This window comes from Myxocyprinus asiaticus, chromosome 30 (genome assembly GCF_019703515.2).
Source record: "Myxocyprinus asiaticus isolate MX2 ecotype Aquarium Trade chromosome 30, UBuf_Myxa_2, whole genome shotgun sequence".
In the NCBI taxonomy this organism is placed as follows: Eukaryota; Metazoa; Chordata; class Actinopteri; order Cypriniformes; family Catostomidae; genus Myxocyprinus; species Myxocyprinus asiaticus.
Genome location: NC_059373.1, coordinates 14,739,632 through 14,762,359, shown reverse-complemented (window position 1 = coordinate 14,762,359; position 22,728 = coordinate 14,739,632). Strand labels below are relative to the sequence as shown.

Below are 22,728 nucleotides of genomic sequence, written 5' to 3'. Positions count from 1 at the left end.
ACATGTCACAGTGATTGTGTTAAGTTTGATTGTTGTGAAAAATGCATGTTCTTTGTATTTATTTATTTAAAAACAGAGCTCTGAACATTTATTAAAACAAATCTGTGAGCTTTGGTGAAAAATAAAGTGTGATCATGGGACTATTCAGTAACAACAGTGAAATAATAATTCAAGGTAAAAAATTAAAAGCATACATACATTAAATAACTTTCATTAATAACATTTATTAAAACAGAACACGAGTCAATAAACAAAACAGATTGTCTATAAGTAATTTACAGAGCCGCTCTCTTATAGTGACACTGATTTCAATTTCAAGTTTTATTGGTCACATACATAACCATACACAGTACGACATGTAGTGAAATTCTTGGAAGACTTTTCTCCCCACAGTTTTACAGTTTACGATAAAATTATATATAAGGAATAGAAATAGAAGTAAAAAAACACAATTAAAAAACAAAATACAATAAAATAGGAGAAAGAAGAAATATACTGTATGTACAAAGTATGAAATAGTGCATAATGACAGATGTAGAGGTGGTAGCAGCAACAGTTTGACTGGCAATATGTACATGTGCAAGGTAAAGTACAATTGTGCAGTATGTTGACCTGCAACAGGCTAATGTTATAGAGGTGTGTTGTTGATGTATAATAATGATATATAATAATATGATAATGTAGAGTGTATATTGCTTCAAGTGTGTGGTGTTGAATAGTGAACCTAGTCCTGGTGTTGTCCTTGGTTCAGGACATGGATGTCCTGTGGAAAGAAGCTCCATCTCTTTCTCTCTGTTTTAGCCATCAGGGAGTGGAAGCGTTTCCCTGACCGCAACAAAGAGAAGAGTCCATTATTAGGATGGCTGAGGTCTTTCATGATCTTCCTGGCTTTGGTCCAGCATCGTTTGTTGTAGATGGACTGCAGGTCAGGGAGTTTGATGTGGGTGATGCGCTCAGCTGATCGCACCACTCTTTGTAGAGCCAGTCTATCTTGTTTTGTAAAGTTTCCAAACCAGACTGTGATGTTTCCTGTCAGGATGCTCTCAATGGTGCAGGTGTAAAAGTTTTTTTAGCACCATAGAGGGCAGTTTAAAGTCCTTTAAGTGCCTGAGGTGGTAAAGACACTGACGGGCCTTCTTCACCATGGTGTTAATGTGGCAGATCCATGACAGATTGTGTGCGATGTGTATGCCAGGATAACGGAAACTGTCCACTCTCTCCACTGTGGCCCCGTTGATCATAATGGGGTGGTAGTTCCTCGTCTGCTTTGTGATATACAGTCCTTGATATGGTAGCACCCACAACAAAAATAATTGATGAGACTGAATTCCTCCATTACCATGCAAAAAGATTTACTGCATGAGTTGAGTGTATCTAGGTAATACTCGGCATCTTTTAAAGTCTGGTGACCCTTTTATCCTTTGTTGCCATGCTGAGAACAGCAGCAGGCACAATGGCACAGCAATGGCTCCCTGATAATCACAATGCTGACATTCATTCAAGGTCCATAAAGAAGGATACTTGGCACAGTGCATCTAAAAAAAACAAAAGTTATGAAAATATAAAACATAAAACAAAAGTATTTTGTATTTCAAGTGTTCTCAGAGCTGACAGCTGTCAGCTTTAATTTGGATTACATTTCTTTTTATAAAAAAATGGCTAGTAGGTCAATGTGTCCAGCTTTGAAAGTGAGATTTCATGAAACATGCTGAACAGCCACTGTTCTTAAAGAGACAGTACTATTTTAGCATTTGTTATACATGTCAATGTAACCTCAAAGTAAATACTTGTAAACCCTACAAATTATGCATACATAAAAACTAAACAAAATACAAGCATGTAACAAAATGTTTAAACATGCATATATTTAAAAGGGCAATAATACATTATGAAATATTTTAACATCAAACACTTTAAATATTGAAGAATTAAAAAAATAGGCTCTTACAGCATCTATGCATAGGTTTGGTGAAACTCGGCAAAGAGTTCAGGCAGTTATGACTCTATTTAAAACAATTTAAAACTTTAAGACAAGGTTTTGTCAAACCAACATTATATTTTGTCTCAACAAACATTACGTATCTAATTAAATCAGTACTTTTGTACCACACAAAATTAAATATCAAAATCTTATTTTTCTCAACCACCAGAGCCAAGTTATTTTTTGTAATGCAGGGCAAACATGCAGTTATAGCAATGAATAGTATATAGTTTGTGTATCTTAAGAGGACACCCTGGGCTTTTCTGAGATGCCAAATGTTTCAGTGTTTGCCCATAACAACTTCCTCTCCTTGCTCTACAGAAATGACATTACAATTCAGCACCTCAAATGCAATATGATTTTTTTAAATAAATGATCATGTTTTTATACACCAAACACTATATTGATGTTTGAAAAAATGTTAAATTGTAAAATCTTTTTTTATAATAAGATCACATTATAATAAACCATGAGATGTGTATAAAAACCAAGAGATCTAAATAATGACAGAGCAAGCTGCATTTGTAAAATAAATCACACTTCAAATATATCTTTAAAAATTATACACCGATCAGCCACAACATTAAAACCACCTGCCTAATATCATGTAGGTCCCCCTCGTGCCACCAAAACAGCACCAACCCGTATCTCAGAATAGCATTCTGAGATTATATTCTTCTCACTACAATTGTACAGAGAGGTTATCTGAGTTACCATAGACTTTGTCAGTTCAAACCAGTCTGGCCATTCTCTGTTGACCTCTCTCATTAACAAGGAGTTTCTATTCGCAGAACTACCCCTAACTGGATGTTATTTGTTTTTGGCAACAATCATCCATGCGATTATCTAATCAGCCAATCGTGTGGCTGCAGTGCATAAAATCATGCAGATATGGGTCAGGATCTTCAGTTAGTGTTCACATCAACCATCAGAATGGGTAAAAAATGTGATCTCAGTGATTTGGACTGTCGCATGATTGTTGGTGCCAGACGGGCTGGTTTGAGTATTTCTGTAACTGCTGATCTCCTGAGATTATCACAAACAACAGTCTCTAGAATTTACTCAGAATGGTGTCAAAAACAAAACAAAAAAACATCCAGAGAGTGGCAGTTCTGCGGATGGAAATGCCTTTTTGATGAGAGAGGTCAACAGAGAATGGCCAGACTGGTTCAAACTGACAAAGTCTACGGTAACTCAGATAATCGCTCTGTACAATTGTGGTGAGAAGAATATTATCTCAGACTGCTATTCTGAGATGTGGGTTGGTGCTGTTTTTGGCGGCACGAGGGGGACCTACATAATATTAGGCAGGTGGTTTTAATGTTGTGGCTGATCGTTGTATGTCAGTATTTTAAAAGCGTTTTTATTGTGGTGGACATGAATGGAATGATGATTGAGAGATATACCTAAAAAACCTATTGTATCATATTTGATACACACATTTTCAACACGATTTGTCCATAAAATAAAGCAATTTTAAGTGAGCACGTTGCTTCAATTCAATAAATACTCATTTTGAAATATCAGTAAAAATATAATTGTTATTGTTCATTTTACTTTATCAAAATCAGCAAAGATTTCACATCAAAAAGACGAGGGCATCACAGTGTGAAGGTAGCCATTTTGGAAAATATATTACTAGGTCTTCTACTTCCAGAAGAGCATGTCAACTTTCACCAGGAGGCAGTAGACACCTAGTACACAGCATAAAACAGTTTTTCTCAGCTAAATTTTAATCATGTTGATGATGTAGAGGCTCTAGAAAGTCATGTATCAAATATGATACAAAAGGCATTATAGGGTTAAAGAGTGGCTCAAAAAATTTAATTAGAAACAGGAAGGCAAAAGGTTTCTATAAGACGACTGAGGGCCCTGATAGTCACAGGGGCCAATTGAGGGGGCCTTGTATAAGCTGTGGGGCCTACATATTCAAACTTATATTAAATATTTGTTTTCAAAGTAGACGGGCCAAGAGACCTTGGAGCCCAGGGCCCCTGGGCACTGTCCCCATTGGCCTGGTCCGTAATTCACCTATAAATCAATTAATGCAGAAACAGGCATCTGAATTTCTATATCTATGGTTACAGATCAGTGCAGGTCTCACCCTGTAATTTCAAGCATTACTGCGTGACACTTATTTTAAAAAAAAAAGATAAAATCAAAGTAGCAAACTAATGATCAACAGATGCATAAATTAACCACAAAAATTAAAAAAATATTAAAAACAAATGTATTTATTTTGGAGATGCTTCAACAAAATGCTATAGAAAAACTATACAAATTATATCTCATCATTAACGAATGGATGAATGGGTGGACGGACGGATGGAATACAATGGAAATACCTGCAATTCTCTCCTCTCTGTTGAATGAATGTAGAGATTCCCATCTTTTTGGTGCTGTTTCCATTAATGTAAGGTCAGTGGGCTTCAACATCTGCAGAAGGTTCCTTCTCTGCAGTAATCTAATCATAAGAGCTAAAGAAAAACATGTGTTGTTTGGAGATACGGCCAAACCAACATCAGACACATAGGTACCGGTACTCCAAACTTGAACAAATTCATAAACTGTGCCCATAACAGTCTTTACATACAAAGATAGGCTGTCCCTTAGATGTACACAATGATTACTCATCTGGTGACAAAAATACTTTTGCAACAGTGGCCATTATTATTAGAGGATACTGGAGAGAGTAGTAGCAATCTGCATCTTGAAGCCATTCTAACATGTCTGCGATGGAGGGACAGATGGCTGATCTGGAGACACAACAAGCAATGTCAAGAGTCTCTGTGTTCTTCTCATAGAACTGGAAGACAGCAGACACCTGTTGACTGATGGCATCCCTCACTGTCTGAAGAGCATTCCTGCCAATAAAGACAATGTTATAGTGGATTTTTTTTTGTGATTAACAATGATAATTCAATAGGACTCACGTTTTCTCAGCTAGTTTTCCCAGAACTGAATCCACAGCAAGTGACAGTTTGAAATGAAGGCGTTCTTGTAAACTAGGGAATTTGGCAAGTGGTGTGTTTGCAAGCTGAACGTTTTTCAGTGCCTTCAGCTGCACTGCGAGGTTTCCGAGAGAGCTTATTAGAGGTATACACTCGGCTAATACACTTTTCCAAACGTTTTTATTAACTTTCAAAACCTCAAAGCATGTTTTGAGTTGCTGATGCAACGACACTAAAACTGGATTAGACATTTTTTTTATTTTTTTTTAATCCTTCACAACCACATTAAAACTCTGTACGTCGCTTTTATAAAGCGCCTTCACGCAATATAATTATGAAATATATCTACATAAAGGTATAACTCTAATGATGCACACCCAATTTTAATCTTAAATTGTATTTTTTTTTTTCCTAACAAAACGCAAAAACAAGTCAGTAAGATGTTATGAAATCGTTCCGTTGCCAATGTAAATACACATGTGATAGCGGCAGCGACGCTATACTTCCGGGTAATTGCAACATCATCCACCAATCCGCTTCTTTCTTTCTTCAGCCTCATCAGTTATACGGTCAACCATTGGTCAGAGGGATTCCCTTCTAAGAGAGGTGCATCTTATTGGTCAGGAGATGGAGCGTATTTAAGAAACGACTGTCAAAGCTGCTTGCTGATTGGTTTAGTGACGTAGTAGTGTTAAATTTGAAAAGGCTCTTTCTAACTGTTGCATTGAGCGCGACGGCAAATCAGAGGCAGAGGTTTTTTTATAAAAAGTAAGAGAAATAGAAATACGAATATAAATAATTATGTATGATTATTTTAAATTCTTTTTTAAATATATACCACCGCAGGTGGCTTGGATTTACTTTAATTAAAGAAATATTACGCCTTTGTTTTTCAGAGTCATTATGGCACCCAGAAAACGAACCCAGAATACAAAAAACAAGAAGAATCCCAAGACGCCCAAGCTAGAGGCTTTTCTGCTTGACTTTGACGATGAAGGTAATTGAAATGTATTTAAATAGTTAGTTGGTCTTTTGCTGCTGTTGTCCTCTCACCTGTAAACTGTTTGTTTTGTAGCTGTGTTCAAATGTGGAACGTTATGTATTTATTCTGTGTTTGCAGTACATACCATTGTTGAAAGACTGAAGGAAAAGACCAACAACCTTCTGAAAGATGCAGACAACCTTTACAAGACAGCGCTGATAAAACTCCCTATGGCAGTGAGGAAAATGAACTGGATAGAATACTCCAGTAAGCATTTTCCTTCCATATGTAATTATTTAAACCAGTGCCATCATTTACTCACCCTCATGCCATCCCAGATTTGTATGAATTACTTTCTTCTGTAGAACACAAATTAAGATTTATAGAAGGATATCTCCACTCTGAAGGGCTATACAGTACAAGTATGTGGTGAGGGATTACATGCCATCTGGATTACGTAATCAGATTACTAAAATCAAGTACTTGTAATTGAATTGAATTAAATTACATTTTAAAATATTCGTAATCGGACTACAGTTACTTTTTATGGATTACATGAGTACATATTAACAAAGCAAAGGCAGTTAATTATTGTTAATTTACTGATCATACTAATCATTCTCATTTTTCATTCTAAATCGGCACACCGCTGATATACGTTCGGTAAGTCTTCGAGTGTTTTCGGAAGGTAGGGGTAGGGTTGTGTTGCTACTCGCCAGCCAGGTGAAGATTGAGCAGTCTACCTCAGAATTTAACCGCTGAATCTACAGAGACAATTTAATTTTTAAGGAGACACGGGCAAAAACATTACTGTGCAATGTAAACTCTGCCTTCCAAAAGTTAATATCCAACTAACTGCGAAGAATTCTATGACAAATCTAAAGAAGCATTTGGAATCTAATCAACTCAAACACATTTTTTTCAATTATTATTTCAATCATCACTCTCTGTGTGATATAACCTTGTGTCGCAATGTCTTTGGAAGGGATTTGTCCATCAGAGGCATCAAAATTCACAAATACACGTAATTTCATATTCAATTGGATTAGTGCTGTAAAGTTTCTTTTAGTTTCTGAAATTGCTTTTGTAGTCCACTTCAAAAAAGGATATGAATGCACTTTTGGTGTATCGATAACTTTGAGATATTTTTGTGATGCCGATTCTCATATAACTGGTTTGATCTCTAACCACACGTGGATGGCGTTTGTAAAATGGCGAAACTGCATGACCACATTTGTGTTAACTTGCCCCGCAAACCCGTACATCATTTTAGAAACTCCAATAAGAAATGCTTGTTAAACTCAAACATATTTTATTCTGTCACTGATGGAGAACCTAGACCTCTATCTGCATCACGAGGGAAAACTTGAAAATGTAAAATCTTCCTTCATATTTTTACATTTGCAATCATTTATCTGAATTTGTGGACATAAGCACCACTCAAACAATTAAACCATGCAGAATTTGGTTGAAAGTAATCCAAAAGTAATCAGATTAGATTACCTCATAAATGTAATCTACAAGATTACGTTACTGATTGCATTTGATTACAATCCACAAGTATTCTGCCCAGCACTGAATGCAGCATAAAAGACTCCAGTGGTATACAACTGATGTCTTCTGAAGCGATCCAATTGATTTTGGATGAGAACAGACCAAAATATAACTCATTTTTCACTATAAATCTTGACAGCAGTCTCCTTGACAATCATGATTTCAAGCTTGATAACACTTCCTAGTGCTTGGCTCATGCGCAGAGTGGGTAAAGGGTGGTTAAAAATCTTGATTATCCAATGCATCATGATCTTCATTCTATAGGTATAGATATAGATTCTTAAATCTGAAGACTGATCTTTTACTCTATGCCAGAGGTGCCCAAAACTTTTCCTATGAAGGGCAAAAAATCTAACTTGATTGAGGGCAGTGGGCCAAAAGTAAATGTTGCATATATCAAACTGTATTATTTTAAAATTAAATATTAATACTGAAAAACACACAGAACTCTAAAATTAAAATCATGAAGTGTCCTATACTTGCAAAATGCACATAATTGATTGCAACACATGATTCAATTTAAGCGTCTCTTAAAACATGGTTACTGTCTCATTAAGAACAGCGCATTTCACATTAAACGCACGGTTTTTCTGTGCAGTTTTGGAGAGATGAAGATACAATGGCATGACGTAATACTATCAAGTAGGATATTGTTTTGTGACAGAAGATATGAAAGAGATTTCTTATCATAGACCAAGGCTACACATTGTCCTGGATTTCACTGTATTACCATTTATTGGGACTGCTAAATGTAAAAGGATTTTTTAATTAAACAATGCCGTAAAATGTTTTTGTTTTGTTAATGCATTTAGCCTTAAAACTGTTTTCCTGTTGTGATATCAAAAACTTGAATTGTACTTTTGCTTGGCAATAGATTAAGGCTGAATGCATTACATTATGAGAGGAAATAAAAACTATGAAGCACATTTCTGCAAATTAAAAAATTGATAGGCCTGTTAATTTCGTTGACTCCAAAATATGATTATGATCAAGAACCTGCCGAAATATGGCATTGTATCTTATGGTTATTAAAAAACTTGTAGCTATCTGTTTTTAGGCAGATAGTTGCAAGTAAACGAGATATCCTCACGTTTGTCAAACGAATTACAGTATGGTGCACACAGATGTTATACACCCCAAAACTGGTTTTAGTCAAAATAAGATAAAATATGAAGAATTGGTTTACTGCATTACCATTTTTTTCTAGCTGGCAGGGCAGAAAAGGGATTTTTAAGAGTCCTGGTCTGTTCACTTATAGTGCTTGTCGTAATGTTGTGTGGTGTTTGGAGTGAATGGAACCGTTGTTTATATTAAAATGCTCCCTCACCTGACTTTATCAAGCCCGCTTCATGGGTGTGCTTCAGTAGTCACGTTCACGCAGATATTAAATAATGCACAACGTATAGTGCACGCTCAAGCCATATTTAATTTCAGATGACTGTATGCACTATTCCGCGAGTCCACCTAATTACCTGTCATTTCTTGACACTGCTTCAGTTCCCGCTCCGTTTTAAACCAACTAGGTTTTTCTGGCGGTATTGAAGGCACACGTCTGACTTTGGAGCTGGCCCATCATAGTGAAGACTTTGGGTTGGCACCTGGGATGGCCAATGGAGCGAACTTTCAGACAGCACGTATTTAGGGGCAGTGGTGGCTCAGCGGTTAAGGCTCTGGGTTACTGATCAGAAGGTCGGGGGTTCAAGCCCCAGCACCGCCAAGATGCCACTGTTGGGCCCTTGAGCAAGGCCCTTGACCCTATCTGCTCCAGGGGCGCCGTATCATGGCTGACCCTGCACTCTGACCCCAGCCTAGCTGGGATATGTGAAAAAGAAGAATTTCACTGTATATGTGCAAATGTATAATGTGTGATAAATAAAGAAAATTATAATTATAATTATAAAGGTCATTGAAGTATGCGTATGCATTTAAAAAAAATTAAATCACATACTCTCTACTTTTCAAGTAAGCTATAGTTTTTGTAATGCAAAAATAAAACAAAAAAAGTTAAAACAAAAAGACTAATTAAAAATGAAGAGCTGCATCAATGCCATATTTTTCTTTATCCCCCTCTTGTCTCCCCTCTTGTCCTCTATGGCAAGGCGGGCCAAATCAAAGGTCATCACGGGCCAATTTTGGCCCTCGGGCTCTAGTTTGGGCACCTCTACTCTATGCACAACCCTCCACTACATTGAGAGAAAATCACTTACATTTGCAACCAAATTTCACACTATGCAACTAAAATTAATGTACAGTATTTGGGAACTGTTAAATGTTTACATTTCACCACTAATAGTGTTGTATAGTGGTGTAGTATTCAGCAGGGAGATCCTTTCACTGCGTGTTGAGTAAAAGTTGTTCTGTGCTATGTGTGTCCAAAGATGAGATCCACCGTACCAATTTGTTATTGAAAATTGCCTTTAATACCTTTTCTGTTTTCTACAGTCAGTTGTAGATCAAAAACAACAAAACATAAACATTTAATTCTAATCATGCATAGCGGGGATGAGATAAAGCCATTGGAGTCCCCTCTCATTAACATGTACTTATCTACAAATGCTCTTTACTAGTGCCTGACCGATATATCGGTATCGGCGTATATTTTACCGATATGCGCCGATATGAAAACTTTTTTCAGAACATTTAATGCAGAAAACAATGCTTTAGAATTGGTGTCATAGCGTAGTTTGTCCAGCAGAGTGCACTCCGACTCCATTGTTTAAAGAGCTGGCTCTGCAGACAGGGCGGAGTTAAACGGTGCGGATTTGAGGAGATCTCTTCTCCTTAAATTGCTAACTAGTTTGTGAAATGCATACTGGAAAGTTAATAAAAAATGACCCCATCATTTTATATAACTAATATAACGTTAACCCTGTCCCTGACAACCATGTCACTCATGTCTGTTTGCTGTTTGCCAGCTATAGTTTGTCAGTGCAGTCAGTAATGTAGCAGATTGAAAGGTAAACATCAGAGCATCTTTTTGCAGCTCAGCAGACAACGGTCCGGTTGTGGATTGCATGTGGTGAGTGTTGATTTCATGCTTCGCTGTTACCTAGTTGGTGAGAGACAATGCTGGAAAGTAAATAAAATCCATCTTTTACTCTCTGTGGCAACGAGTTTACAGCTAACTAGCTAACCACGTAGCTACTTTCATACCTTGTCAGTGTGTAAACATGTATTCACCAAACTGTTTTGTTCAGGATTCACAGTTTGGTACCCCTTCAACCGAACAATTCCAGTCATTGCATTTATAAAATGTAATATTTAAAAGTCTAGTTTTCCAGACATTAAAGTAGGATACGTAATAAAAGTAGATTTAATAAATAGTATATTTGCCCTGTCTAAATAATAATATATAGGAACTGTATCTAAAATAAATGAGGGGTGATAAATACTAATACAACAGGCTGGAAAAATAGACATTTATTCATTTTAATATCATGTGTATATATATATATATATATATATATAAAATCTCTGGAGAGACCTGAAAAAGGCTGTCTACCGATGGTCCTCATCCAAGCTGTCAGAGCTTGAGAGGATCTGCAGAGAAGAAGGGCAGAAAATCCCCAAATCCAGGTGTGCAAAGCTTGTCACATCATATCCAAAAAGACTTGGAAGAGGCTGTAATTGCTGTCAAAGGTGCTTCAACAAAGTACTGCGTTAAGGGTCTGAATACTTATGTCAGTGTGATTGTGACAATATCTCTTGCTTAGTCTTGGAGGAAGTAGGGGCCAGGTAAACTGTCCACGTAAATCTTATTTTACACACTTTTCTAACACACAAAGGATTGCTTTTCAGCACACCAATGAAAACACACTGGACTGCTGCGTTCGTCTCTCCCCCTCCGGCGGTCTGGATTGCCCTTTTATCCCTCTCCACTCTCACTGCAAACACAAAATGGCTGTTAGAGTTGATTTCCCACAGGTGTCAATCCTTAGCGTTCTGTCTCTCCCGGCCTCACTCTCTGCAAACATTGCTCGGCCACGCCTCCATCACCACAGTGACATTTCAGTTTTTTCTTTTTAATAAATTTGCTAAGTTGTCAAAAATCTTTTTTTAGCTTTGTCATTATGGGGTATGGAGTGTAGATTGATGTGGGAAAAAATTATAATTTAAAACATTTTAGCATAAGGCTGCAACATAAAATGTGAATAAAAATGAAGGTGTCTGATACTTTATGAATGCACTGTATAATATCTTATTTATTGATTGAATACATGGATTTATTTATTTTCATTTTTAAAAAGCCAAAATGTGACAAATTATGAAAACAAATAAAATATCATTAGTAAAATTTATCTTTTCATAATGTACCTATTTAGAGGGTCCCCTGTATAATTAACAGCATTAGCTGGGAGAGAATTTATTTCATATGTAAGCAAATGGGACATTATAACTGAAATACACTGAATACATATTTGAATTGATATCGAATTGAATCGAAATCAGAATCGAATCAAGAGCTTGTGACTTGGAATCAGATCGAATTGGAAAATCTGTATCAATACCCAGCCAGGGTTCCCATGGATCCTTAAAGTCTTAATGTCTTAAATTCAGTTTTCCAAAATTTAAGGTCATAAAAAGTCTTAAATGATACAACAAAAGTCTTAATTTAAATAAGAATTTGGGGGCGGCAAGACAGGAATCGTGATATGACCTAATGTGATTATCAAACTTCAAAAGAATACGATTTAATTAAATAAATGCATGCGCTGTGTCCTTCAAAGTGAAAACACAGCACTATTGTTTTTTCTCCAAGCACGCGGGGACTTGTGAGTGTTTTCAGCTGTTGCAGAGCAGTTCACAATCATTAAGCCATATCGGAAATTTATGACAAGTGATTAATGATCAACTGTTGATGATGATGATGCTGTAGTGTTGATGAAATATGACAGTGTTTACTTTTGTTTGTATTGTAATGTGTTGTAGGTAGGGCTGAGCGTTTTTTCAGATTTTTCCGATTAATTCAAATTTGCGTTTTGACACGTTTTTCTATTTATTTTTTTAAATCGAGATTTTACAAAAAATATTGCAAATGCTATAGTTAGATACGTTGTAAATCCATCAAACGCTGAATAAGGAAGAGAAAAATAATTCAAAGCGCTTGTCTTAGTGCCGCTCTTGATCTGATTAGCTGCACGTGTGATGCATTCCAAATGAACGTGACAGGTTAACAACACGGAGACTGATATAAAACACTGTGGTAATATTCCTAGTACGATTGTACACAGTGTGATTATAGCTCAGCTTTGTCCATCATGCAGGTATACACTGGCTTAAGACCATAACTGGCCTTAGCGTGCACATGTTGATGAACGGTCTCCTTTCTTTTTACCCATAAAAATACTTCAATTACATGACAGTTATTTCACTTCATTTTAAATCATGGAGAGGCTATATATGGGAGAATCAAACATCCGCAGCACCTTTTGCCATGATGATTCAGAGAGCGCTAATTATTGCTTTGGTTTGTGATGTGTTTCAAGTGTACTGCATCTATAGCCAACATTTGGCAAGGGATCATTTTGACAAACTTTGCTGGTTGAATCGTAATGAAATTATTTCATATTGCTGCGCTGCTCAACTGCTAGAGGGCGCATCTCTATCTGCAGGAGTTTATGAATATACAAACAAATTGTTTGATATACAGTGAGTACTTTCTAGATAACCTTGATAATTTATAGATATTGATTTCTAGATAACTTTCTAGATAAACTTGGTTTGGATAAAATGAATACCTACACTGGCTAAGAATTATTTTGCAGTTTTCTAATGAATATCTGGGTTTATTAGATTTTAATTTAATTTATATTTACACTGACAACTTCCCCATTTGGTGCATTTGTAAATTTTTCTTGCACACCTTTGTTTCCTATAATGAAAATAACCAGGTTGCCTTGCATTCTAATAAAGAACATACAATTTGAATCATGTTGAAGTACATTTAATAGTTGAAAAATCGAATCGCTAATCGTCCATTAGTTTGATAAAAATCAAGATTTCATTTTTTTTTACCATATCGCCCAGCCCTAGTTGTAGATTATTGTAGGAGTGCACGTTTTATATCCATTATTTGTTTGATTGAGCAGCTGGATACAGTGCAGCGCAAGCATTTCAAAATAAGAGTCCCTGGTGTATTTCAAAGTTAAAGTTCCTTTAAAGTTAAAAGTTCGCTATGAATCAAATCACTGACTTAAATAAAAACATTACATTGTACCAGGAGATTCTGAGAAGTGGTGATACGCAAGAAAAACCTCCGGTACTCTGTTGACTGAATTAGAGAAGTGCAGGTACTGCGTACCGGTGAGTATCCACCCACTTCAAGCACTGAGCACAATCCAATATCGGTTGACCTTTAATTTGTATCTGTTTATATAATGGTACATAAACCAATTGGAATGTGATATAATGTGAAAAACATGTCTTGAGTATTTTAAACTTCCATATAGCCTACCCTGTTTTACTGATAAGCATTGTTAAGGCCTTGTTGAATGTGTGCCCCTGCCTGTTTAAGTAGGAGTCTGTGATACATGATTTATTTTGAGATTGTGTTGGTTTGTTTTGGTATGGGGATACAGTATTAATTTGATTTGTTCAGGTCTTGAAAAGGTCTTAAAAAGTCTTAAATTTGATTTAAAAAACTCTGCAGCAACCTGCCAGCTCTAAGCACGGGTGCTTCTCATTTCTTAAACTGTGCATCCTCGTTTCCTCACTCCTCCATCCTCTTGTCCGTGACCCGGAACCAATCAAAGTCTGCCATCATGAAGGATGTATCAATTCTGTAAATGAATGGCAAGGACAGAGGATGGAGGAAGCTTACCGAGGACGCTTGAGCGAGGAAGCACAGGAGCTTCCTATGTGAAAGTCTTTTTGGTCAAATTCTGCTCCCCCTTCACATCTGACACAACGGTTTTAATTTTCACATATGTCTTCAACAGTGCATCTTGAATTATTTTGATTTATTATGAATATATCAATCGATAATATTTCAATAACATAACTGTCTGAAGTCACACTTGAGTGAGCAGGACATTTCATTTTACAAATCCGTCTTGCTTCGATTCCTCTGTCCTCGTTTCTGTTCCTTCCATCCTTTCCTCATTTCCTAAGAGGGTGTAGCAAGGAAATAAATTGAGGACGCACAATTTCAGAAATGAGAAGCACCCCACTAGATGCTGCTAGGAAGTGTAATCGAGCTTAACATCATGATTGTGCCAAGAGACAGTAATGGCAAAATATACAATAAAACAGGAGATACATTTTGGTCTGTTCTCACCCAAAACCCATTGGATCGCTTCAGAAGTAATGGATGTAACCACTGGAGTCGTATGGATTACTTTTACGCTGCCGTTATCTACTTTTTGGAGCTTCAAATTTTGGTCACCATTCACTTGCATTGTATGGACCTACAGAGCTGAGATATTCTTCTAAAAATCTGCATTTGTGTTCAGCTGAAGAAAGTCAGACACATCTGGGATGGCATGAGGGGGAGAAAATGATGAGAGAATTTTCATTTTTGGGTAAACTATTCCTTTAACCATTGTGTCAAGTGTCATTTTCATTTGCAGACATTTAGGTTCTGCACATGGGTAATTGAGAAATAACACTGACAAAAGCCTTTTTCAACAGTAAGATTTTGTAGATTTGCATATATAAGTGAAAATGCATTTTTTTTTTTTTTTTTTTTTTTTTTTAATATATACTGCAAGTGGCCACCCATTCTGAGTTTGACAACATGTTAAACTGCAAAAAGGTGATTAATTTAAATAGTCCTGCAGTGTGACAAATGCCTTATTAGAGAAGTACAAGTGTTCCATGTAGTCTCTCAACTAATATATGGTCATAAAAGCTGCATATATAATAATTATTAAAAAAAATAAAATAAAAAATAGCATGTCACACTACCTACACTATATTGCCAAAAGTATTCGCTCACCCATCCAAATAATTGAATTCAGGTGTTCCAATCACTTCCATGGCCACAGGTGTATAAAATGAAGCACCTAGGCATGCAGACTGCTTCTACAAACATTTGTGAAAGAATGGGCCGCTCTCAGGAGCTCAGTGAATTCCAGCGTGGTACTGTGATAGGATGCCACCTGTGCAACAAGTCCAGTTGTGAAATTTCCTCGCTACTAAATATTCCACTGTCAACTGTCAGTGGTATTATTACAAAGTGGAAGCGATTGGGAATGACAGCAACTCAGCCACGAAGTGGTAGGCCACGTAAAATGACAGAGCGGGGTCAGTGGATGCTGAGGCGCATAGTGCGCAGAGGTCGCCAACTTTCTGCAGAGTCAATCGCTACAGATCTCCAAAGTTCATGTGGCCTTCAGATTAGCTCAAGAACAGTGCGTAGAGAGCTTCATGGAATGGGTTTCCATGGCCGAGCAGCTGCATCCAAGCCATACATCACCAAGTGCAATGCAAAGCGTCGGATGCAGTGGTGTAAAGCACGCCGCCACTGGACTCTAGAGCAGTGGAGACGCGTTCTCTGGAGTGACGAATCACGCTTCTCCATCTGGCAATCTGATGGACAAGTCTGGGTTTGGTGGGTGCCAGGAGAACGGTACTTGTCTGACTGCATTGTGCCAACTGTGAAGTTTGGTGGAGGGGGGATTATGGTGTGGGGTTGTTTTTCAGGAGCTGGGCTTGGCCCCTTAGTTCCAGTGAAAGGAACTCTGAATGCTTCAGCATACCAAGAGATTTTGGACAATTCCATGCTCCCAACTTTGTGGGAACAGTTTGGGGATGGCCCCTTCCTGTTCCTACATGACTAAGCACCAGTGCACAAAGCAAGGTCCATAAAGACATGGATGAGCGAGTTTGGTGTGGAAGAACTTGACTGGCCTGCACAGAGTCCTGACTTCAACCCGATAGAGCACCTTTGGGATGAATTAGAGCGAAGACTGCGAGCCAGGCCTTCTCGTCCAACATCAGTGTCTGACCTCACAAATGCGCTTCTGGAAGAATGCTCAAAAATTCCCATAAACGCACTCCTAAACCTTGTGGAAAGCCTTCCCAGAAGAGTTGAAGCTGTTATAGCTGCAAAGGGTGGGCCGACGTCATATTAAACCCTATGGATTAAGAATGGGATGTCACTTAAGTTCATATGCGTCTAAAGGCAGATGAGCGAATACTTTTGGCAATATAGTGTATATAACACGCACACATATTCTGGTTTAATGGCTCACATTTCTCAATCGTCCTCTCAGATGTAGACAAGCCAAAGTCGCCAGTGGATGATTCAAAGGTACTTGGATTGAACAACTTCTATTATTTGACCATAATTTTACTATATTCGATGCAGTTTGTCACTATTTTTGTCAAACTGATCTTGTCTTCACGCCGTATGCAGGTAAGGGAGGAAGCAGCTCAAGTGGAACTTGCTATTGCTGAGAATCATGCCATTCCTTCCAAGTTTGCCACTAAAGGTAAAACCACTGCATCCACTAGAGGTCTGCAACCCAACCCGGGCTCGACGGTACCCGAGAACCTGATCGGTTTTGGGCTAGGTTCGGGTCAGTTTTTCCAAGTAGGACTTCAGGTTCGGGTTTGTATTTAATGAAAAAATACTTGAACTTGTTTCGCGCATGCTCTCTCACTCACAGATATGCACGAACGGACGAGTTGGGGGCCGTTCATACCGAACATGTTTTCTATTAAACACTGTGCTAAGTAAAAAAAAAAAAAGAACTTCAAATTTTCAAAAACGCATGTCGAGACACCTGCGCTCTCTTTCATTCTTTGCGGTGCGTCTAGATTGAATCTTTGTGACACCTGCGCTAAAAACAATGTTCAGGCTGCATAGAGGGGTCTGTTGCATTTTCATATTATTCCAGATTGTTCTGCACCAAGTAAAGTTTCAGCACATAAACGGTAAGGTAATGCTTTTTTTCCATTCTGCTCTAGTGTACTGAGGGGCTGTTGTGCCTTGTCAAAACTGTATATGTTTACTATTTCAATACTGTTACCAATGTTGCCTATATGCAAAAAAATACAGCCTATTGCAACAGTACTTGCTTGGAGAAGAAATTATAAAGATAGTGAGCGATTTCAGGTTTGGTTCAGACTTATAATCTGACGGTATCGTTTGGGCCGGTTAGGGTCGGGCCACACAGTCTCAGGTACTTGTCGGGTTGGAGTTTCATTTTATGGCCCATGCAGACCTCTAATTCACTCTCAACTTAAAAAACTATAAAGCTTGTCACTTTGTATAACCTGTCTCTTCCCCCCTTTCATCAACAGAAGCCAAAAACAGTGCAAACTCAGAGGATGAAAACATTGCGCCTCTCAAGTCTGCAGTGAGAAAGGTCAGTGGTAGAGGGAAATCAAAATCCAAGTAATCTACCTAATCGAAAGTATTTAATATGACCTAATTTACAGTCAAGCTGATATGTGTTAAGTGCTTTTGGAAGGGGGTGTTCATCTACAGTCAGTCACATTTGCATGCATTGTGATTGTTTAGAAAATGACAAACCACTTTACATTTGTTTTTTGACAGCTTGAGAAGCAATTAATGTCTTTTTAAAAATCTTTATAGATGAGTCATTGGTCTTTAGTGTGTTTTGACTCCCTGTCTCACCTAAACCTTTCTACTGCAGAAAAAGGCACCAAAGAAGGCACCTTCAACATCCAAGAAGGCCAGGGCTCTCTCCATCAGCAAACAGGGTAACACCATCCAAAGGTAAGCAACTCAAATTGATTTTTTTAATTTGACCATAGACAGTGAAGAGCCAGGCCTAGTTTTTTATTTTATTTTATGTATATTAAAATTAGGGCTGTCAATTTAACACGTTAATTTAGTGCAACTATATGAAAATTAACACGTTAAAAAAAATTAATGCAATTAATCATGCCCCTGATGCATACATTAATGAAGTTTGATTTACAACCTTTATGTGGCAGTAGGGGGCAGTCAGTCATCCAGCTTTACGTCCAACACAGCTTGTCAAACCAACGAGAGCAACAGGCAGCACAGACTTCCTCAGATGCATTTTTGCACTCGAAGACAGCTTAACCAAGCACAATGGAATACAGGAATCTCAAGACACTTTTTTTCTGACGTTTCAAACTACTACTAACTGGACACGATATTCTAAAAACACAGCTCTTATGACTAGAGATGCTGAAAACTTGTCAAACGTGATGCAACCAAAAGTGTCTGTTGACGCATGAGTACACAGACCAACAATTAAAAATGGCACAGACAGAAATGGGCCAATAATAGGGTTGTTCAATGATATTGAAATTAAATCATATTTTGACACTTTGTATTGTAGATATGCTTAACTTCTATGCTTCCAAAATATTTGTATATATGAGGGAATGTATTTAAATAAGCAGAATTTTGTTATATACTAAATTATCTTTATTTGGGAGCTTTTCTTTGCAAATATTGATGTGTGATTCATTGCGATTTATTTGATTTAAATTGGCACATCATGTTATTAATTTGATTTTCTAAAAATTATCGATTGACAGCCCTAATTAAAATACTCCTTCCTATTCCTAAAATACTTTCTCCTATAGCTTAAGCAGATAGATTGACAAATATATGGTTGATATATGTCAAAACTGGGTCTCTATGGGAGATTTATCTGTTTGTTTGAGCATCTTACCAGCCTGATACAGCAACATTGGCTCAGCCAATGGTACAATCCATTATATTTGCAATTCCGTTTGTTGACATTAGTAGTGCAGAATCAATCCTTGATTTTTGTATATAGGTCTTCAAAAAAGCCTCTAGTCACTCCTGCTAGAAGTTTGCTTGAGTCTTCAATCATTGGTGCCACGCCACTCATCACACCACGCTTTGACCCCAGGTAAATACTGACGTCTGCCAAAATGTACATTGATTTTGACTGCCAGAGATTTTTCAATGTTTTCAGGCCTTTGTGTATAAAGCATTACTGTTCTCTCGGGCAGATTGCCCAAGACTCCAGCTGTGAGACTGGCACAGCACAAGGAGAAGGTGTATAGCATGTCCGTTAATGGCTCGCCTATTGCTGGGAGTGCGGAGGACATCGTCATTAGCGTTCCACTTGGAAATGGAGAGGTGAGTGATTGCCTTCTCTACATTATTAGCTCATTTTTACTTATGATGCACTCATGCAAATCACATTGTTTTTATGCGTTTTTGCATGCTACACAATCCTTTTCTTTTGTAATTTCAGTGTATCCAGCTGCTGGCCAATGAGATGGACTCTGTGGACCTGAGCCAGCTGGATGAAAATGCCATACGCAGTATCAGAAACCTGCAGGTATGTATTGCTGCTTTTATTAATCTGTAATGATAAGCAGGCCCACACTTAATTTGTGCCTAAAGAATTCCACAGAAAGCAATTGAAATTTGATGGAAATTTGAACGTCCATCATTAGCAAAGTTCTATAAATCCTTCGCCCCTTTAAGTTTGCTTATTAAATATTTAGACTATTATTCTTTGAAATACTTGTTAGTGTGTAGTACTCGAAGCTCCGTTTTAAACATTTTATCTTGTTAAAATTCATCAGTGTTCAAAATTCAACAGAATTCCCCCCCGACAATCGGCACAGAAAATATAGATAAAGACCTCAAATTCTGTTTGGGCCTGACTGTATTTACTAAGAAAAGCATAGCATTGTTTACCTGATTCTTATGGATTTTATTGAATTGAATTTTAACTTTTTTTAAGTAATAAATTGGCAGAAAATAATGTTTACTGTTTTCTTTTCTGTGCAGAATCGGCTCACAACTCTTTGTGGAACGTCAAAGTGAACTATTACACCAGCTTTGTACAGTATGCTCTCCTGTAATTTTACTTCAAACCAGCAGCATTTTATACTTGTCAGCCCCATTTTATTCCTGTATTATAACCTTGTGTGGCTTTTATTCTTCATTCCCCCCTTCATCCTGTACTTCAGTTTAAATGGCTTCTGTGAGCTTTTAAATGTAAATAATATTATAAGTAGTTTTATAGTTAACATAATCTTTGATGTGCCACCTTTTGTAAATATGACTCCTAAAACTACCAGATCCCACATCTCTAATGTATATTTTTTTCCCTTACACTTTCGTTTAAAAGTTTGGTAGTATTCCTCATTGTGCATGATTTGTTTAAAGACATGGAACAGAGATCTGTGCTGTAGCATTGCATATGAAATGAATCCATCTTAAAACAATAGTTTGCCCAGTAATGGAAATTCTGTCATTTATTCATCATGTCGTTCGACTCAGTCCAATCCCATATGACTTTCTTCTGTGGAACACAAAAGAGATTCAGTAATGTTCACACTGTGTTCTTCCATACAATGAAGCTTACAGTGATCAAATGCTGTCAAGCCTCAAAAAGGACCTTTGAAAGCACCACAAATGTATGTCAATATGACTTTCACAATAAAATTCAAAGTCTTAAAAAAGAAAGGAAGTCATACGTTCTCTTGGTGTGTGTGGACAGACTAAAATTTGTTGTTCTTTGATCTTCTCTGCAAAATGTAATATAATCAATGCCTGAATTAAATGAGAAATGAGTTTCAGTGAATAAAAACTTCTTTTTGTCTGTCTATTGCACAAAGCTGTGAAATGGCTTTAGAAGACTTAAAAATAATGCATAAGTTGTATAGACTACTTGGTTTTGTACTATATGATGCTTTTATTAAACTTTTTGGAGATTGACAGTCCCTACTCACTTTATGCTTTTATTTCAGAAAGTGTGAATATTCAAATTCCTCTTTTCTTTTTATTTCAGCTCTGTAGGTCCATACAATGCAAGTGAATGGGTGCCAAAATGTTGACGCTAAAAGCATAAAAGCATCATAAAAGTAATTCATAAAACTCCAGTGTTTTAGTCCATGTTTTCAGAAGTGATATAATAGGTGTGGGTGAGAAACGGATCAATATTTAAGTCCTTTTTTCTTGAAATTCTTCTCCCTGCCTTGTAGGGGGCGATTATGCACAAAGAATGTGAATCACAACAAGAAGAATGTAAAAGTGATCTGTTTCTCACTTACACGTATCATATCACTTCTGAAGATATAGATTTAACCACTGGAGTCTTATGGATTACTTTTATGCTGACTTGTGATTTTTGGAGCTTCAAAATTTTGGCTGGGATGGCATAAGGGTGAGTAAATGATGAGAGAATTTAAATTTTTTGGTGAACTATTCCTTTAAAAACTTTGATAGTAGGAGGACTGATCTTAAGTGAATACAGTAAAAATTAGTCAAAGGTCTGGCTACGCTAGACTAAGTACATAGTAACGTGGGGTTATATATATATATACATATACTGTATATATTTTATTTAAAAAAGGTGAGGTACTTTTATAAACTACCTCAACTACCAATTCTCACATCATTAAATGGGTCAAAACATTCATTGTGGGATATCATTACAGTGCATTAATTTTATATATAAACACAAATTAGTTAATGTCTTAACGGGTGTCACAACAGTACTTGTATAGTCCATTTATAATTTCTGTGTACATATCTGTGCAGTTTTATCAATGGGCATTTCTAGAATATTTATTATTGACACTGTTCTCTACTGTCACAAATTATTACGCAATTAATGTTTAGAAACAACACCTATTCTGACACATTCATTACTCAGTCAGGTACTCTTTGTATGTGACATTTGTTGGGTTAAATCATTCTTTGCATTCTTAAGTAGGCCTAAATAGGACAGAGCAAACAATGAGGAGGAACCAGTTAAAAATAATGGCATGTTATATATATATATATATATATATAAAAACATCTTACTCTGTCTGTTAGAGGGTAAAATCTCTGGTGAGTTGCAGTCTCTATTCTGCATAAAATAACACATTTTCTTCAAATAAAAACTTAATTTGTATTATAGAGTATTTCATTGTATTTTTCATTGCTCTTGCAAATACTACATACTATTTTGTATGTCACTAGAGGGCAGTGTGCACATATTCATAATATCACAGTATTGCCTTAAGCCGTAATAAACACTCAGTTTTGCTAAATTTGCTCAAGGACAAATCTGAACAGGTGATGCTAGACTGCAGCTACCTTCCAAACATTCTGGTCAGTTTAGTCATTAAGTTTTATATAAAAGTTATTCAGGTATCAAAGCAAAGAGTAAGAGACAAAGAATGAAATACGAAATAAAAATACTTTAATAAATCACAGCTGATACAAAGCACCTTTCCCTCTTTCTCTCTCTCTTGCTCTCCTGCACCAATCAGCCTCTCAACCAATCATCTCTTCCCTGCTTCTGTTTCTGACCTTCAGGGTTGGTAAGAGCCAG

General features: G+C 36.9%; 2 protein-coding genes across 5 annotated transcripts; one reads left to right on the top strand and one right to left on the bottom strand.

Annotated features, from left to right (window-relative positions):
* Positions 1 to 204: 204 nt before the first annotated feature.
* Positions 205 to 5,422, bottom strand: LOC127421185 (ribosome biogenesis protein C1orf109 homolog). 3 transcript variants are annotated; one of them, XM_051664013.1, is made up of 4 exons: positions 4,915 to 5,422; positions 4,666 to 4,845; positions 4,327 to 4,445; positions 205 to 1,535 (listed from the first exon to the last, which is right to left on the bottom strand). In XM_051664013.1, the coding sequence occupies exons 1-4, from the start codon at positions 5,181 to 5,183 to the stop codon at positions 1,495 to 1,497; spliced, it is 609 nt and encodes a 202-aa protein (XP_051519973.1). In that variant the 5' UTR covers positions 5,184 to 5,422; the 3' UTR covers positions 205 to 1,494. The 3 variants fall into 3 exon arrangements, with proteins under 3 accessions (XP_051519973.1, XP_051519972.1, XP_051519971.1); XM_051664012.1 differs by lacking the exon at positions 205 to 1,535 and adding an exon at positions 3,293 to 3,675; XM_051664011.1 differs by lacking the exon at positions 205 to 1,535 and adding an exon at positions 3,747 to 4,012.
* Positions 5,423 to 5,622: 200 nt separating this feature from the next.
* On the top strand, positions 5,623 to 22,186 carry LOC127421494 (borealin). Of its 2 annotated transcripts, none has more exons than XM_051664577.1 (11): positions 5,623 to 5,700; positions 5,829 to 5,929; positions 6,053 to 6,181; positions 16,684 to 16,721; positions 16,827 to 16,902; positions 17,717 to 17,781; positions 18,073 to 18,155; positions 19,198 to 19,293; positions 19,397 to 19,526; positions 19,645 to 19,731; positions 20,190 to 22,186. In XM_051664577.1, the coding sequence occupies exons 2-11, from the start codon at positions 5,836 to 5,838 to the stop codon at positions 20,223 to 20,225; spliced, it is 834 nt and encodes a 277-aa protein (XP_051520537.1). In that variant the 5' UTR covers positions 5,623 to 5,700; positions 5,829 to 5,835; the 3' UTR covers positions 20,226 to 22,186. The 2 variants fall into 2 exon arrangements, with proteins under 2 accessions (XP_051520537.1, XP_051520536.1); XM_051664576.1 differs by having other exon boundaries at positions 16,827 to 16,989.
* Positions 22,187 to 22,728: the final 542 nt, after the last annotated feature.

Excerpts from the sequence above, each read along its gene's own strand:
- LOC127421185 (XM_051664011.1), bottom strand. The coding sequence starts at position 5,183 with ATGTCTAATCCAGTTTTAGTGTCGTTGCATCAGCAACTCAAAACATGC. Across the intron at positions 4,846-4,914 it reads GGAAAACTAGCTGAGAAAAC|GAATGCTCTTCAGACAGTGA; the intron begins GTGAGTCCTATT and ends CTTTATTGGCAG. Across the intron at positions 4,013-4,326 it reads CAGAGAGGAGAGAATTGCAG|GTGAATTACGGACCAGGCCA; the intron begins GTATTTCCATTG and ends ATTGATTTATAG.
- LOC127421494 (XM_051664576.1), top strand. The coding sequence starts at position 5,836 with ATGGCACCCAGAAAACGAACCCAGAATACAAAAAACAAGAAGAATCCC. Across the intron at positions 16,722-16,826 it reads CGCCAGTGGATGATTCAAAG|GTAAGGGAGGAAGCAGCTCA; the intron begins GTACTTGGATTG and ends CGCCGTATGCAG. Across the intron at positions 17,782-18,072 it reads TCAAGTCTGCAGTGAGAAAG|AAAAAGGCACCAAAGAAGGC; the intron begins GTCAGTGGTAGA and ends TTTCTACTGCAG.